The sequence below is a fragment of the Coregonus lavaretus genome (genome assembly GCF_964263955.1).
Source record: "Coregonus lavaretus genome assembly, chromosome: 12".
In the NCBI taxonomy this organism is placed as follows: domain Eukaryota; kingdom Metazoa; phylum Chordata; class Actinopteri; order Salmoniformes; family Salmonidae; genus Coregonus; species Coregonus lavaretus.
In genome coordinates, this window is record NC_139999.1 from 35,271,060 (window position 1) to 35,288,020 (window position 16,961).

Consider the following 16,961-nt stretch of genomic DNA (forward strand, 5'->3'; position numbering starts at 1 on the left):
TCTGTCTGTGTGTTCGTGTGTTCGTCTGTCTGTGTGTTCGTGTGTTCGTCTGTCTGTGTGTTCGTGTGTTCGTCTGTCTGTGTGTTCGTGTGTTCGTATGTCTGTGTGTTCGTCTGTCTGTGTGTTCGTCTGTCTGTCTGTCTGTGTGTTCGTCTGTCTGTGTGTTCGTCTGTTCGTCTGTCTGTGTGTTCGTCTGTCCGTGTGTTCGTGTGTTCGTCTGTCCGTGTGTTCGTCTGTCCGTCTGTCCGTGTGTTCGTGTGTTCGTCTGTCCGTGTGTTCGTCTGTCCGTGTGTTCGTGTGTTCGTCTGTCCGTGTGTTCGTCTGTCTGTGTGTTCGTGTGTTCGTGTGTTCGTCTGTCTGTGTGTTCGTGTGTTCGTCTGTCTGTGTGTTCGTGTGTTCGTCTGTCTGTGTGTTCGTGTGTTCGTCTGTCTGTGTGTTCGTGTGTTCGTGTGTTCGTGTGTCTGTGTGTTCGTGTGTCTGTGTGTTCGTCTGTCCGTGTGTTCGTCTGTCCGTGTGTTCGTGTGTTCGTCTGTCCGTGTGTTCGTCTGTCCGTGTGTTCGTGTGTTCGTCTGTCCGTGTGTTCGTCAGTCCGTGTGTTCGTGTGTTCGTCTGTCTGTGTGTTCGTCTGTCTGTGTGTTCGTCTGTCTGTCTGTGTGTTCGTCTGTCTGTGTGTTCGTGTGTTCGTCTGTCTGTGTGTTCGTGTGTCTGTGTGTTCGTGTGTTCGTCTGTCTGTGTGTTCGTGTGTTCGTCTGTTTGTGTGTTTGTGTGTTCGTCTGTCTGTGTGTTCGTGTGTTCGTGTGTTCGTATGTCTGTGTGTTCGTGTGTTCGTCTGTCTGTGTGTTCGTGTGTTCGTGTGTTCGTGTGTTCGTCTGTCTGTGTGTTCGTGTGTTCGTCTGTCTGTGTGTTCGTGTGTTCGTGTGTTCGTGTGTTCGTGTGTTCGTGTGTTCGTGTGTCTGTGTGTTCGTCTGTCCGTGTGTTCGTGTGTTCGTCTGTCCGTGTGTTCGTCTGTCCGTCTGTCCGTCTGTCCGTGTGTTCGTGTGTTCGTCTGTCCGTGTGTTCGTCTGTCCGTGTGTTCGTGTGTTCGTCTGTCCGTGTGTTCGTGTGTTCGTCTGTCTGTGTGTTCGTGTGTTCGTCTGTCTGTGTGTTCGTGTGTTCGTCTGTCTGTGTGTTCGTGTGTTCGTCTGTCTGTGTGTTCGTGTGTTCGTCTGTCTGTGTGTTCGTGTGTTCGTCTGTCTGTGTGTTCGTTCGTCTGTCTGTCTGTCTGTGTGTTCGTCTGTCTGTGTGTTCGTCTGTTTGTCTGTCTGTGTGTTCGTCTGTTCGTCTGTTCGTGTGTTCGTCTGTCTGTGTGTTCGTCTGTCTGTGTGTTCGTCTGTCTGTGTGTTCGTCTGTCTGTGTGTTCGTCTGTCTGTGTGTTCGTCTGTCTGTGTGTTCGTCTGTCTGTGTGTTCGTCTGTCTGTGTGTTCGTCTGTCTGTGTGTTCGTCTGTCTGTGTGTTAGTCTGTCTGTGTGTTCGTCTGTCTGTGTGTTCGTCTGTTCGTCTGTCTGTGTGTTCGTCTGTTCGTCTGTCTGTGTGTTCGTCTGTCTGTGTGTTCGTGTGTTCGTCCGTCCGTCCGTCCGTTCGTGTGTGTTCGTCTGTCTGTCTGTGTGTGTGTGTGTTCGTTCGTCTGTCCGTCTGTTCGTCCGTCTGTTCCCGTCTGTGTCCGTCTGTGTCCGTCCGTCTGTCCGTACCGTCCGTCCGTTCGTCCGTTTGTTCGTCCGTCTGTTCGTCCGTCTGCCTGTGTGTTCGTCCGTCTGTCTGTGTGTTCGTCCGTCTGTCTGTGTGTTCGTCCGTCTGTCTGTGTGTTCGTCCGTCTGTCTGTGTGTTCGTCCGTCTGTCTGTCTGTTCGTCCGTCTGTCTGTCTGTTCGTCCGTCTGTCTGTCTGTTCGTCCGTCTGTCTGTCTGTTCGTCCGTCTGTCTGTGTGTTCGTCCGTCTGTCTGTGTGTGTGTTCGTCCGTCTGTCTGTGTGTTCGTCCGTGTGTCTGTGTGTTCGTCCGTGTGTCTGTGTGTCCGTCCGTGTGTCTGTCCGCGTGTCTGTGTGTCCGTCCGTGTGTCTGTCCGTGTGTCTGTGTGTCCGTCCGTGTGTCTGTGTGTTCGTCCGTGTGTCTGTGTGTCCGTCCGTGTGTCTGTCCGTGTGTCTGTGTGTCCGTCCGTGTGTCTGTCCGTGTGTCTGTGTGTCCGTCCGTGTGTGTCCGTGTGTCCGTCCGTGTGTGTCCGTGTGTGTGTGTGTGTGTGTGTGTATGTATGGCAGGTAGCTTAGTGGTTAAGAGCGTTGTGCCAGTAACCGAAAGGTCGCTGGTTCTAATACCCGAGCAGACTAGGTGAAAAATCTGTCGATGTGCCCTTGAGCAAGGCACTTAACCCTAATTGCTCCTGTAACTCGCTCTGGATAAGAGCATCTGCTAAATGACTAAAATGTCAAATGTAATGTCTGTGTGTGTGTGTGTGTGTGTGTGTGTGTCCTCACCAGCAGCCCCTGTATGATGGTGTGTCTGTTCTTGCCTTCGTAGTCCACCACCTCTATGTAGTCCAGGTAGGCGTCGGCCCAGTAGACCAGCCTGCTGACCAGGTCCAGGGTGATACCGTGGGGGAACACAATCTTACTGTCCACCAGCTTAGTCCGGTTCTGACCATCCATGTCACAACGCTCCACCTTGGGGATCTGACCGTAGTCTGTGAAGAACACCTTACTGTGGGAGAAGACGAGGGGAGGGAGATGATTATAGACAAGAGTGAGTGATTCGGTTTTATTCCAAACTTATTTTAGCAGGTAAGTTAACTGAACATGAGTATGTTGTCATTTACAGCAACAACCTAGGGAAGAGTTGCGGGAGAGGAGAGACAGCTTTTTGACAGAGTGATTGATTGATTGATTGATTGATTGACAGGTGAATTGATAAATTCCTATTTAGAAAAATGTAGGGAAAACTCTGTTGTTATAAACATCTTGGCTCTGTAGTTGAATACCCCTTATTACCTTCATTAGGTTTTATATGGAGGAATATCTGAATGTGGTAACAGTTTGTCCTGGTCAGGTCACAAGGTCAGAGGAACACCTCCTGGGCCTAACCAGAACATTTTATGTTCTATTGTGGCTTATTCCTTAAAGCTTGTTTACCGTGCCTCTCACTGGGTTTCCTAAACAGGAGGAAACTATCTAACTGTCTTGGACATGCTCTCGAAAAAGAGAATCAAACAAACAGTGTAATACAAAGCAATTCCTAGGTTTGTTGTTTTCGCTAATTTACAAAAACACAGTGTACATGACAAAAATATATATCAGCGTACTAATATTACAGTGGGGAAAAAAAGTATTTAGTCAGCCACCAATTGTGCAAGTTCTCCCACTTAAAAAGACGAGAAAGGCCTGTAATTTTCATCATAGGTACACGTCAACTATGACAGACAAATTGAGAAACAAAATTCCAGAAAATCACATTGTAGGATTTTTTATGAATTTATTTGCAAATTATGGTGGAAAATAAGTATTTGGTCACCTACAAACAAGCAAGATTTCTGGCTCTCACAGACCTGTAACTTCTTCTTTAAGAGGCTCCTCTGTCCTCCACTCGTTACCTGTATTAATGGTACCTGTTTGAACTTGTTATCAGTATAAAAGACACCTGTCCACAACCTCAAACAGTCACACTCCAAACTCCACTATGGCCAAGACCAAAGAGCTGTCAAAGGACACCAGAAACAAAATTGTAGACCTGCACCAGGCTGGGAAGACTGAATCTGCAATAGGTAAGAAGCTTGGTTTGAAGAAATCAACTGTGGGAGCAATTATTAGGAAATGGAAGACATACAAGACCACTGATAATCTCCCTCGATCTGGCGGTCCACGCAAGATCTCACCCCGTGGGGTCAAAATGATCACAAGAACGGTGAGCAAAAATCCCAGAACCACACGGGGGGACCTAGTGAATGACCTGCAGAGAGCTGGGACCAAAGTAACAAAGCCTACCATCAGTAACACACTACGCCGCCAGGGACTCAAATCCTGCAGTGCCAGACGTGTCCCCCTGCTTAAGCCAGTACATGTCCAGGCCCGTCTGAAGTTTGCTAGAGTGCATTTGGATGATCCAGAAGAGGATTGGGAGAATGTCATTTGGTCAGATGAAATCAAAATATAACTTTTTGGTAAAAACTCAACTCGTCATGTTTGGAGGACAAAGAATGCTGAGTTGCATCCAAAGAACACCATACCTACTGTGAAGCATGGGGGTGGAAACATCATGCTTTGGGGCTGTTTTTCTGCAAAGGGACCAGGACGACTGATCCGTGTAAAGGAAAGAATGAATGGGGCCATGTATCGTGAGATTTTGTGTGAAAACCTCCTTCCATCAGCAAGGGCATTGAAGATGAATCGTGGCTGGGTCTTTCAGCATGACAATGATCCCAAACACACCGCCCGGGCAACGAAGGAGTGGCTTCGTAAGAAGCATTTCAAGGTCCTGGAGTGGCCTAGCCAGTCTCCAGATCTCAACCCCATAGAAAATCTTTGGAGGGAGTTGAAAGTCCGTGTTGCCCAGCGACAGCCCCAAAACATCACTGCTCTAGAGGAGATCTGCATGGAGGAATGGGCCAAAATACCAGCAACAGTGTGTGAAAACCTTGTGAAGACTTACAGAAAACGTTTGACCTGTGTCATTGCCAACAAAGGGTATATAACAAAGTATTGAGAAACTTTTTTTATTGACCAAATACTTATTTTCCACCATAATTTGCAAATAAATTCATTAAAAATCCTACAATGTGATTTTCTGGATTTTTTTTTCTCATTTTGTCTGTCATAGTTGACGTGTACCTATGATGAAAATTACAGGCCTCTCATCTTTTTAAGTGGGAGAACTTGCACAATTGGTGGCTGACTAAATACTTTTTTTCCCCACTGTATATAATCTCTAAACTACAGCCAAAAACATTATAGCAGCTGGACAACATCAGGCAGGGGAAATAAATGTACCAGACTATATTACTGCACAGTCAATTATAGCACTGGAAATTGGTTGGAATGAAAAACAAATACTTGCACATGAACGCACGCACACAAACAGAGACACGTATACACATGGAGAGCACACACACACACACAACCCCTTTTGGAATTGAGTTTCGAGACCCGTCATTAACGGCAGGGCTGAAATAAAAACATGACTATAGAAAAACAGTGAAAAGGCAGGATTTGGGAGCGCTCAGGGGCTCAGGGCTGAACAACACAAATGAAACATCTGCACTAAATTACTGCTCCCCCAAACATGCAGTCAGCAGCCCACGGACCAATCACTTCCAAGTGTTTGGGAAAACTGGAACCCTCCAACCCTCAACCCACCCCCAGCCCATTGTTTTGGGTTGTGTAACAATGACAGACTACTGTGGCCCAAATATTGGGCCTCTCATGGGACTGTTATGCCGTGTTAAAGCACACGTGCTGTGGGACATTGGTCTGTTCCCATGGGATAAAGGAGGGAGGACAGACAGACTGCAGTGTGAATATCCCTGACTCACTTGGTACATGCAAGGACATGCACATCCAACCTTGACCAACAAATGGGGGCATTGAAGAGTGTTTGTTTGTAAGTGTGAATGTGTGCATATGTAAAATTCTAATATGATTTTGCAGGTGTGTAAATCTATTCAATTCAAATAACCTTTATTTTCTTGGAGGGAACTTCATGTGTGGTGATGGATTGATATAAGACATAACTTAAAAGACAAAACACGGAGCCATACGCAGTCTGTGGGCGTGCGTGTGTGTATGCAGCCTATGCAAATGTGTGTGTGTGTGCGCGCGTTTGGAGTGTGACTGTGTGTGTGTGTGTGTGTGACTGTGCGTGTCCTCACCCCATAGTGGGGTCCAGGGCGATGCCCTTGGGGTTGTACAGCTCCTGGTCCAGCAGGGTGACACACGTCTGACCGTCCTTGTCACACACAAAGATCCGGTCGTCCACGTCATCCACAAAGTAGAAGTTTCCTGTCAGCCAGTCAATAGCCATCTGCTCCACATCTGGACAGCAGGCAGAGTGAGAGAGAGAGCGTGGGGGAGGAGTGGAAAGAGGGAGAGGGAGAGAGCAAGAGAGAGTGGAAAGAGAGAGAGATTAGTGGAAAGAGGGAGGGAGAAGGGGAGATACAGAGAGAGAAGAGGAAGGGGGGCAAGAGAGAGGGGGAAGAGAAAGAGAAAGGAAAAGGAGACATAAAAGAAACAAATAATCTAGTTTACATGTCGACTGATATATCATCATTGACCTGTTCTCTCTCTCAGGCTTGGTCTTTGTGGGCACCTGTATGCTGTATGATCTGATGTACTGTACTGTTTAGTATTGTGGTAAAGGAAATGGTGGGGTGAGACAATGAGGTAATGGTAGGGAGCTCCATCATGCCTTGACAGTCCCAGTGACTATAACTGTATCTAACTGTCCTGCTATGCCTGGCTTTCTGTCTGTCTCTGTCTCACTGCTAGCTATGTAAACATTCCATTATGCGCTCATTGCTGATGTTTCTAAATCTACAGCACATTAACCTGGCACCGTATTGTGCGTGTGTCCTTTACATACTGTATGTGCAGCAGAGTGGTGTAAAGTCTGACTCATAAGATGGAAGAGGGATCCACATTAAGCTATAATATAACAGGCAGCGTGGCAGAAAGCCTTGACACTCACTTACAGAATGACACACAGAAACAGACACACACACACAAGCATTCACCCGTACACACACTCCGAGACTACGCAGGTCGGTTGCCTAGAAAGCCTGGCAGCCTCTGTAATTCGGGTTATTCTTTGCAATTTTCCTGAATGTCAAGAGATGACCGTGACATTGGCAAATTAGACTTCCTCCAGGCAATGTTCCTGTCATTCACAGACACTCTCTTACTCTCCTTCTTCCCAAGTCCACCAATAGTAGGTAGAAGTTGCCCCGAACCACTGATACAGGGGCAGATTGTATCTAAAGAGTCAGATTGTTTCTAAAACCTCCTGATGGTTGGGGTTAGGATTGGGATATCTGATCCTAGATCAGTGGTTACGGGGCAACTTCTAGTACTATTATACCCATTATGGGAATGGAGCCCTGCCCCTGCTTCACTGTGGCTGCATTCGGTATTAGTTAGTTATCCAGTGGTTGTGTTATGGTTCTTCTGAATATGGTTGTTCCAGCTGGAAGAGGAGAGTGAGAATGTGGTTGTTAGAGTGGTAGAAATTGTACTGTTTAATCTCCCATTAAGACTGGTAGATTTTCCCATGGCCTGAGGAAAGACCCAGCCCCACCCCTCCAAGAACTGCAAAGACCTGGACACACACACAGGGCCGACCTGAGTTCAAATACTACTATATGTGCTTGATTGAGCTTGCCTGTTACAACTATTTGAATAGAAAGATCCCAGAAGTGCAAACCCCGTCCAACAGGCCCTGCTCCACCCAAACAATGCTGAATACAGCACATACACAGAGGGCAGAGGAGAGAGAAAGAGCAACACACACTCACTATTCCCAGTCACACACACACAGCAACCATAGACTGAGTGTTTGCCAGAAAGAGCCCCATTGTCGGGGCTGAAAAGAAAGGCGAGATGAGACGGCGATACAGTCCCCTAAAAGTGTAATATTATAACTGGGTTTAATCTCTCTCTTTCTCTCTCTCTCTCTCTCTCTCATTACACTCAGAAGTTCCAAAAGAATACATACATTTCAAATGTCATTATGTATATCTACAGTGTTGTAACAATGTGCAAATAGTTAAAGTACAAATGGGAAAATAAATAAACATGGGTTGTATTTACAATGGTGTTTGTTCTTCACTGGTTGCCTTTTTCTTGTGGCAACAGGTCTCAAATCTTGCTGCTGTGATGGCACACTGTGGTTTTTCACCCAGTAGATAAACTCCCTTATCAAAATTGGGTTTGTTTTCGAATTCTTTGTGGATCTCTGTAATCTGAGGGAAATATGTGTCTCTAATATGGTCATACCTTTGGCAGGAGGTTAGGAAGTGCAGCTCAGTTTCCACCTCATTTTGAGGGCAGTGTGCACATAGCCTGTCTTCTCTTGAGAGCCAGGTCTGCCTACGGCCTTTCTCAATAGCAAGGCTATGCTCACTGAGTCTGTACATAGTCAAAGCTTTCCTTAAGTTTGGGTCAGTCACAGTGGTCAGGTATTCTGCCACTGTGTACTCTCTGTTTAGAGCCAAACAGCATTCTGGTTTGCTGTTTTTTTGTTGTACACGGAGGATATTTGTGCAGAATTCTGCATGCAGAGTCTCAATTTGGAGTTTGTCCCATTTTGTGAATTCTTGGTTGGTGAGCGGACCCCAGACCTCACAACCATGAAGGGCAATGGGTTCTATAACTGATTCAAGTACTTTTAGCCAGATCCTAATTGGTATGTCAAATTTTATGTTCCTTTTGATGGCATAGAAGGATTTTGATGGCCCTTCTTGACTTGTCTCTCAGATCGTTCACAGCTTTGTGGAAGTTACCTGTGGCGCTGATGTTTAGGCCGAGGTATGTATAGTTTTTTGTGTGCTCTAGGGCAATGGTGTCTAGATGGAATTTGTATTTGTGGTCCTGGCAACTGGACCTTTTTTGGAACACCATTATTTTTGTCCTACTGAGATTTACTGTCAGGGCCCAGTTCTGACAGAATCTGTGCAGAAGATCTAGGTGCTTTAGGCCCTCCTTGGTTGGTGACAGAAGCACCAGATCATCAGCAAACAGTTGTCTTCAGATTCTAGTAGGGTGTGGCCGGGTGCTGCAGACTGTTCTAGTGCCCTCGCCAATTCGTTGATATATGTTGAAGAGGGTGGGGCTTAAACTGCATCCCTGTCTTACCCCACGGCCCTGTGGAAAGACATTTGTGTTTTCTGGCAATTTTAACAGTACACTTGTTGTTTGTGTACATGGATTTTATAATGTTTTTCCCCCAACCCCACTTTCCATCAATTTGTATAGCAGACCCTCATGCCAAATTGAGTGAAAAGCTTTTTTGAAATGAACAAAGCATGATTTGGTTTGTTTTTTTGTTAATTAGGGTGTGCAGGGTGTATACGTGGTGTGTCATACGGTAATTTGGTAAAAAGCCTATTTGACATTTGCTCAGTACATTGTTTTCACTGAGGAAATGAAATAGTCTGCTGTTAATGCAGAGGATTTTCCCAAGAGTTTAAGTATAGCCAATTGGATCTCTCTCTCTCTTTCGCTCTCTCTCTCAAATTCCAAGGTCTAAGAGGGCAATAACAGTGTGCCTAGTGAAAGCTTACCAGCTCTTGGCCTATAAATCTAAATGCAATTCAAAAGGAGGTTTCATTGTTTAAAAACACACACTGACAATATTTTTCAATGTGATTGAATGGTGAGGGCAGGCAAAATGGATGACATTTTTGCACACCAAAAAAAAATGACAAAGGAAGGGGGGAGAGAGAGAGATTATGGTCTCCATTAGGAAAACGTATTATGCAGCAGCAGCTGGCTTAGAGGAGAGGAGTTTTTTTTAAATACTTTTATTGGCCCAGTAGGAGAGGAGAGGAGAGGAGAGGAGAGGAGAGGAGAGGAGAGGAGAGGAGAGGAGAGGAGGAGGTTTACGGGAATCAGGGGTCACATTCCCCATGGTGCTTTTTATTTTAACATGGAACCCCTCTTAAACACTGCCAGCTGACTGCCAGTCCAAACTACGTTGATTAAGCTTTGGATAAAACAAGAGAAAAGAGGAGGAAGAGGAGGAGTGGAGGAAGAATGGAGTGGAGGTGGAGGAGGGTTGAGAAACACACTAACAGTGTGCTCAACAGCTAAAAACAAAATTATAGAATAAGTCCATCCCCTGTCATTGGAACTGATAAACAGAAACTCTGACCGGGAAGCCAAAAACGTCCCTCCCTCCCTCCCTCCCTCCCTCCCTCCCTCCCTCCCTCCCACTTCTCTCCTCTCCTCTTCTCTTCCTCCATGCATCATCTCCCCATCCCTCCCCCGTCCCGTGTTTCCTTCCCTAGAAGAGAGGAAAAACAGTCTGCATTCATTTACTGCACTTCTGTCTGACCAAAATTGCACTATAAAAACAACAACATAATTGAAAAAACAGACCAGCGCCTTTTTCTTTTTTCTCTCTCCTCCAAATAGGTTGTTTACTCAGACCTCTGCACCTCAGAGAGAGAGGACTAGATTTATACCCAGGGAATTTGTGAGGGCGTATTTCTAACCTGCACTTGCTATTGGACTAATCAGAGCCACATCTACAGTGAGCTCCAAAAGTATTGGGACAGTGACAAATGTTTTCTGTTTTGGCTCTGTACTCCAGCACTTTGGATTGAAATTATTCAATGACTATGAGGTTAAAGTGCAGACTGTAACTTTAATTTGAGGGTATTTTCATCCATATTGGGTGAACCGTTTAGAAATTAGAGCACTTCTTGTACATAGTCCCACATTTTAGGGGACCAAAAATATTGGGACAAATTCACATATGTGTATTAATGTCAAAAGTTTAGTATTTGGTCCCATATTCCTAGCACGCAATAACTACATCAAGCCTGTGACTCTACAAACTTGTTGGATGCATTTGCTGTTTGTGTTTCAGATTATTTTGTGCCCAATAGAAATTAATGGTAAATAATGTAGTGTCATTTTGGAGTCACTTTTATTCTAAATAAGAATATAATATGATTCTAAACACTTCTACATTAATGTGGATGCTACCATGATGACAGATAGTCCTGAATGAATCGTGAATAATGATGAGTGATAAAGTTAGCCGCACAAATATCATACCCCCAAGACATGCTAACCTCTTACCATTACAATAACAGGGGAAGTTAGCATTTTTGGGGCGGTATGATATGTGCGTCTGTAACTTTCTCTCACCCCCCTCACATCCACCCTCCACCTCCCTATCCCCAAAGCCCATCTCCTGCATTCAAAACACTCCAGTCTTAAACACCATCTGGAGAACGCATCACACGATAAGAAGGGAAACTCGCACAAAAAGAGGGCCAAAGGAGAAGAGGGAAAAGAACACGCTACTCCTAAACGTGGTACTGGTTAAGACCAGCCGGGGGCACGCACAGTCAGAGGGACAGGAAGAACAGAAGAAGAAGAGGAGGAAGGAGAGAAAAAAGGAGGAGGAGAAAAAAAGAGAGCAATGTCAATCATTTCAAAGAAGTTGAAGGGGTGATTAGATGGGACGGGAGACAGAGCGAGTGAGAGAAAGAGATCGACATGCAGACAGAGAGAGAGCGAGAGAGAGACACACAGAGAGAGATATATATATATAACAACTTGTTGAATGTGGAGCGAAGGTCTAAAACATGCTGCTAGTGACTCGCTCTTTTCCAGCACATGATCTCTTAAGGAGATTGAGCAGAAACGTCTGGACTAAGCACAGCGCAGCAGAGAGCAGCTAGTAGGCCCTGATAACCCCCCTTCCCCATTACTTCACCATAACCCCCTGACTGCTGCTTTAGCATGGAATCCTTAAAACCCTCAAGCTAATCAAACTAGCCTTAGAATCAATTCAACCATTAGCATAAGGCTAGCTGACGGAGTTGGTGGTTTATTACGCAGTGACAGCTCCATCCTACAGTACTTAGGATAGGTGACTGTACACACACACTGTGACATGCGGCATTAATCCAATACAATGTACTAAAATAAAGGTATTTGGGTTTTCACAAACAGTCATTTTACATAGCTAGACATGGCTCAGACATTGGGGCCTCCTAGTATAGGTTATTACAAATCCCACTCTCTTTCAAGCCAAGAGGAGACCGCTACACAGCCCTAATCTTTTAAAACATCCCCCCAACTAAAGCTACAGTGTACAGCTAGACATGCTGGTCTAAACTCAAATCCCCTTGTTAAAGCTCATCATTAAACCTACTCATTTCCGCCCAGTCGCTCTGTCCCAGTAACCTAGACGTTGTTTATTTTTATCTTTTAATGAGGGCTTCCCAGTACTGTAACACCCAGTAGGGGTGGCAGTGCATTGATGGCTGTGTAGGCAGGCACAGTGTTAGTTACTGGCTAATCTGGGGCCTGCCCTGGCCCTGTGTGGCTGTCTGTGAGGAGCATCCCTCCCTGGCGATATACTTTAGTGAGGTCATGTCACTGATTGGGTAGGGGGTTAGAGCAAAGAATGCTTTGCAAGGCACGCGCCTGCCTTTGACCAATTAGCCCCTTTACGAGGAAGCACATTCACAATCCACCCTTCACCAGTCTGTTAGGCTAAAGTGTTAGGCAAGTGTGGTTGTTTTTAAAGGGATTATTCCCTTTATTATTTTATTATTATAAAATGTTGTTAATAACATTCACGTGTTAAAGACGTAGGCCTTTACACTCGTACCAGTATACGGGTTGAAAATGGCTGATTTGGACACTGATAAGTGCCTAAACTGAACGCAAAGGCTGTCCAGTGACATGCTATATATACACACACATGACGTCAGAGCTCTGGCTCTGCGCTTCACAGCGCTGTATGGGTTTTGACTGACAGACGTTTTGAACTTGCGCACTGCGTGCGACAAAAGTTGCACCGATCCCTCCTGCTAATTGGGCAACTTTTGTAAATGTTTTGTTGTCTGAGTGAGGGAAATGCTGTAAATTAAGAGGACTTTAAGTATTTAGAAAGATGAGACGTTGAGGATTATAATAAAATACCGCTTTGATGTCATACAAGCAAGCCAAACACCCGTGACATTTACATAAGTTGCCCAATTAGCAGGAGGGATCGGTGCAACTTGTCGCACGCGGTGCCCAAGTTCACATTTCCATATCATAGAACTCATGTAATATACAGTGTCAACGTTTATGATCACTCTGTTTGATGTACAGTTACAAGATGATATGGTGACATACCCTGGGTCGTTCTGAACAGAATGAGCCTATGTTTGTTGTATTGTGAAGAAATTCTGCAGCGGACCACGTACACTATATATACACACACAAAAGTATGTGGACACCCTTTCAAATGTGTGGATTCAGGCATTTCAGCTACACCCTTTGCTGACAGGGGTATCAAATCCAGCACACAACCCTGCAATCATCATAGACAAACATTGGCAGTAGAATGGCCTTACTGAAGAGCTCAGTGACTTTCAACGTGGCACTGTCATAGGATGCCACCTTTCCAACAACAGTTCATCAAATTTCTGACCTGCTAGAGCTGCCCCAGTCAACTGTAAGTGCTGTTTTTGTGAAGTGGAAATGTCTAGGAGCAACAACGGCTCAGCCGCAAAGTGGTACACCACACAAGCTCACAGAATGGGACCTCCGAGTGCTGAAACGCGTAAAAATGGTCTGTCCTCAGTTGCAATACTCATTACAGAGTTCCAAACTGCCTCTGGAAGCAACTTCAGCACAATAACTGTTCTTCGGGAGTTCATGAAATGGGTTTCCATTGCCGAGCAGCCGCACACAAGCCTAAGATCACCATGCGCAATGCCAAGCGTTGGCTGGAGTGGTGTAAAGCTAGCCACCATTGAACTCTGGAGCAGCATGACAATGCCCCCGTGCACAAAGCGAGGTCCATCCAGAAATGGTTTTTCGAGATCGGTGTGGAAGAACTTGACTGGCCTGCACAGAGCCCTGACCTCAACCCCATCGAACACCTTTGTGATGAATTGGAACGCCGAATACGGGCCAGGCCTAATCGCCCAACATCAGTGCCCGACCTCACTAACACTCTTGTGGCTGAATGGAAGCAAGTCCCCGCAGCAATGTTCCAACATCTAGTGGAAAGCCTTCTCAGAAGAGTGGAGGCTGTTATAGCAGCAAAGGGGGGGATCAACTCCATATTAATGCCCATGATTTTGGAATGAGATGTTCGACGAGCAGTTGTCCACATACACTACATGACCAAAAGTATCTGAATGCGCTCATGAATCCATTCTATGCGCACCAGAATTACGATCTGCTTCGCCTTGTGAAAGCCTAACACTGTAAGATCATATTTTATCATTTAGCTAGTCATGTTGGCAATAGAACAAGCTTTCAAATTATGACCAATTGACCCAGATTGCAATTTATAATGGACCGTTTTTGGATTGCGTAAACAACGACAGTAATTGTGTAAAGGCAGGGATTCAGGGCTGTGTTCCAAACAATTCCTCAACAACACAGCTAGGAGAGCTCAAAAAGCACCTTATAGTTGAAGACTCTTCTTTGAGTCATAAAAGTGCATTGAAATTACTTAGGAACTGTGCCCACTTTGCACACTTGGAGACACCAGTTAGTCCTCTCACTCAAACCCTTATAATTTTTTTGGTCTTATTTTTACATTTTAGTCATTTAGCAGACGCTCTTATCCAGAGCGACTTACAGTTAGTGAGTGCATACATTTTTCATACTGGCCCCCCGTGGGAAACAAACCCACAACCCTGGCGTTGCAAGCGCCATGCTCTACCAACTGAGCTACAGGGGACTTATGTTGCACCTAACCCAGTTTTCTTCTACGAATAATATGGTCAGATTTCGTTATCAACAAATGCGTCGAAATGCACATAAAACCAACAGTGTAATGATTGGATTCAGTCTTGTGTCAGGTGAACTGTTGTGTCCTCACCTTTAGTCTAATAATATCCCCATAATCTCCAAACTGTTCCCTTTTAATTGCTACCATGGTTATGCATATGCTTTCCATATTCTGTAAGAAACATTTAAATGTAGCCCTATCTACAGTGGGGAGAACAAGTATTTGATACACTGCCGATTTTGCAGGTTTTCCTACTTACAAAGCATGTAGAGGTCTGTAATTTTTTTATCATAGGTACACGTCAACTGTGAGAGACGGAATCTAAAACAAAAATCCAGAAAATCACATTGTATGATTTTTAAGTAATTAATTTGCATTTTATTGCATGACATAAGTATTTGATCACCTACCAACCAGTAAGAATTCCGGCTCTCACAGACCTGTTAGCCCTCCTGTTCTCCACTCATTACCTGTATTAACTGCACCTGTTTGAACTCGTTACCTGTATAAAAGACACCTGTCCACACACTCAAACAGACTCCAACCTCTCCACAATGGCCAAGACCGGAGAGATGTGTAAGGACATCAGGGATAAAATTGTAGACCTGCACAAGGCTGGGATGGGCTACAGGACAATAGGCAAGCAGCTTGGTGAGAAGGCAACAACTGTTGGCACAATTATTAGAAAATGGAAGAAGGTCAAGATGACGGTCAATCACCCTCGGTCTGGGGCTCCATGCAAGATCTCACCTCGTGGGGCATCAATGATCATGAGGAAGGTGAGGGATCAGCCCAGAACTACACGGCAGGACCTGGTCAATGACCTGAAGAGAGCTGGGACCACAGTCTCAAAGAAAACCATTAGTAACACACTACGCCGTCATGGATTAAAATCCTGCAGCGCAAGCAAGGTCCCCCTGCTCAAGCCAGCGCATGTCCAGGCCCGTCTGAAGTTTGGCAATGACCATCTGGATGATCCAGAGGAGGAATGGGAGAAGGTCATGTGGTCTGATGAGACAAAAATATAGCTTTTTGGTCTAAACTCCACTCGCCGTGTTTGGAGGAAGAAGAAGGATGAGTACAACCCCAAGAACACCATCCCAACCGTGAAGCATGGAGGTGGAAACATCATTCTTTGGGGATGCTTTTCTGCAAAGGGGACAGGACGACTGCACCGTATTGAGGGGAGGATGGATGGGGCTATGTATCGCGAGATCTTGGCCAACAACCTCCTTCCCTCAGTAAGAGCATTGAAGATGGGTCGTGGCTGGGTCTTCCAGCATGACAACGACCCGAAACACACAGCCAGGGCAACTATGGAGTGGCTCCGTAAGAAGCATCTCAAGGTCCTGGAGTGGCCTAGCCAGTCTCCAGACCTGAACCCAATAGAAAATCTTTGGAGGGAGCTGAAAGTCCGTATTGCCCAGCGACAGCCCCGAAACCTGAAGGATCTGGAGAAGGTCTGTATGGAGGAGTGGGTCAAAATCCCTGCTGCAGTGTGTGCAAACCTGGTCAAGACCTACAGAAAACATATGATCTCTGTAATTGCAAACAAAGGTTTCTGTACCAAATATTAAGTTCTGCTTTTCTGATGTATCAAATACTTATGTCATGCAATAAAATGAAAATTAATTACTTAAAAATCATACAATGTGATTTTCTGGATTTTTGTTTTAGATTCCGTCTCTCACAGTTGAAGTGTACCTATGATAAAAATTACAGACCTCTACATGCTTTGTAAAATCGGCAGTGTATCAAATACTTGTTCTCCCCACATACACATATAGGCCAATTCCCACGAGAGTAAATGGTTAATGCTGTATTCTCTCTAAGCTAACATTGTTGAATTCTACGACCAAATGTGTTAGGGGGGATAGAAAGGTGAGTAGTGAGGGGGATATACACAGAGAAAGTGAGAAAGAAAGAGATTTAAAAAAGAGGGCGCAGGAAGAGCTCATCTGTGTGGCATGCCGAGGTCATGAATCACTGCGACCGCAAACGCATCATGTCCTATGTGACGACCCCTGCCGTTGGCTGCCTGCTCGACCCGGCTGTGTCGACACAGCGAGCGAGGCCTGTTCATTCGCTGTCACACTGACACGCCAAGAGCCTCAGCAAACTATCAACTCTCCCTAGCTTAGTCTCTGAGGGCTAGGCTAGCTAGCACTGGAGCGTTGACAAACACTCTCAGACTGTGTCATATTACCAACAACTCTCTAGTGCACAGTCAAGATTCCAATCTGATAAACAGATAGGAAAATAAAAGAAACAATTAACATATTACAGAAAGAAAGATGAAATATACATAAGAGTGGATGGATAACTAGCTAAAAGTCATAGCTTCTATTCTAAGGGTTTTAGTGAAAATAACAGCAATAAGGGGGACAGAGACAACATATCCTCAAAAATGTGTGGCAGTTTTAGAAGAGCTATATTTATTTGTTTTTCTCTCTCACTCCTCTCTCTCTCTCACAC

General features: G+C 45.2%; 1 protein-coding gene across 3 annotated transcripts in view; it reads right to left on the reverse strand.

Annotated features, from left to right (window-relative positions):
- LOC311139021 (low-density lipoprotein receptor-related protein 1-like) overlaps positions 1-16,961 on the reverse strand; it is a gene marked incomplete at its 5' end in the record, with an annotated part of 191,419 nt that overhangs the window by 91,322 nt on the left and 83,136 nt on the right. For all 3 annotated transcript variants that reach the window (XM_084173849.1, XM_084173850.1, XM_084173848.1), the window contains 2 exons: positions 2,504-2,726; positions 5,884-6,046. In XM_084173849.1, the coding sequence (XP_084029975.1) occupies positions 2,504-2,726; positions 5,884-6,046 (386 nt within the window). The remainder of the gene's footprint in view (positions 1-2,503; positions 2,727-5,883; positions 6,047-16,961) is intronic.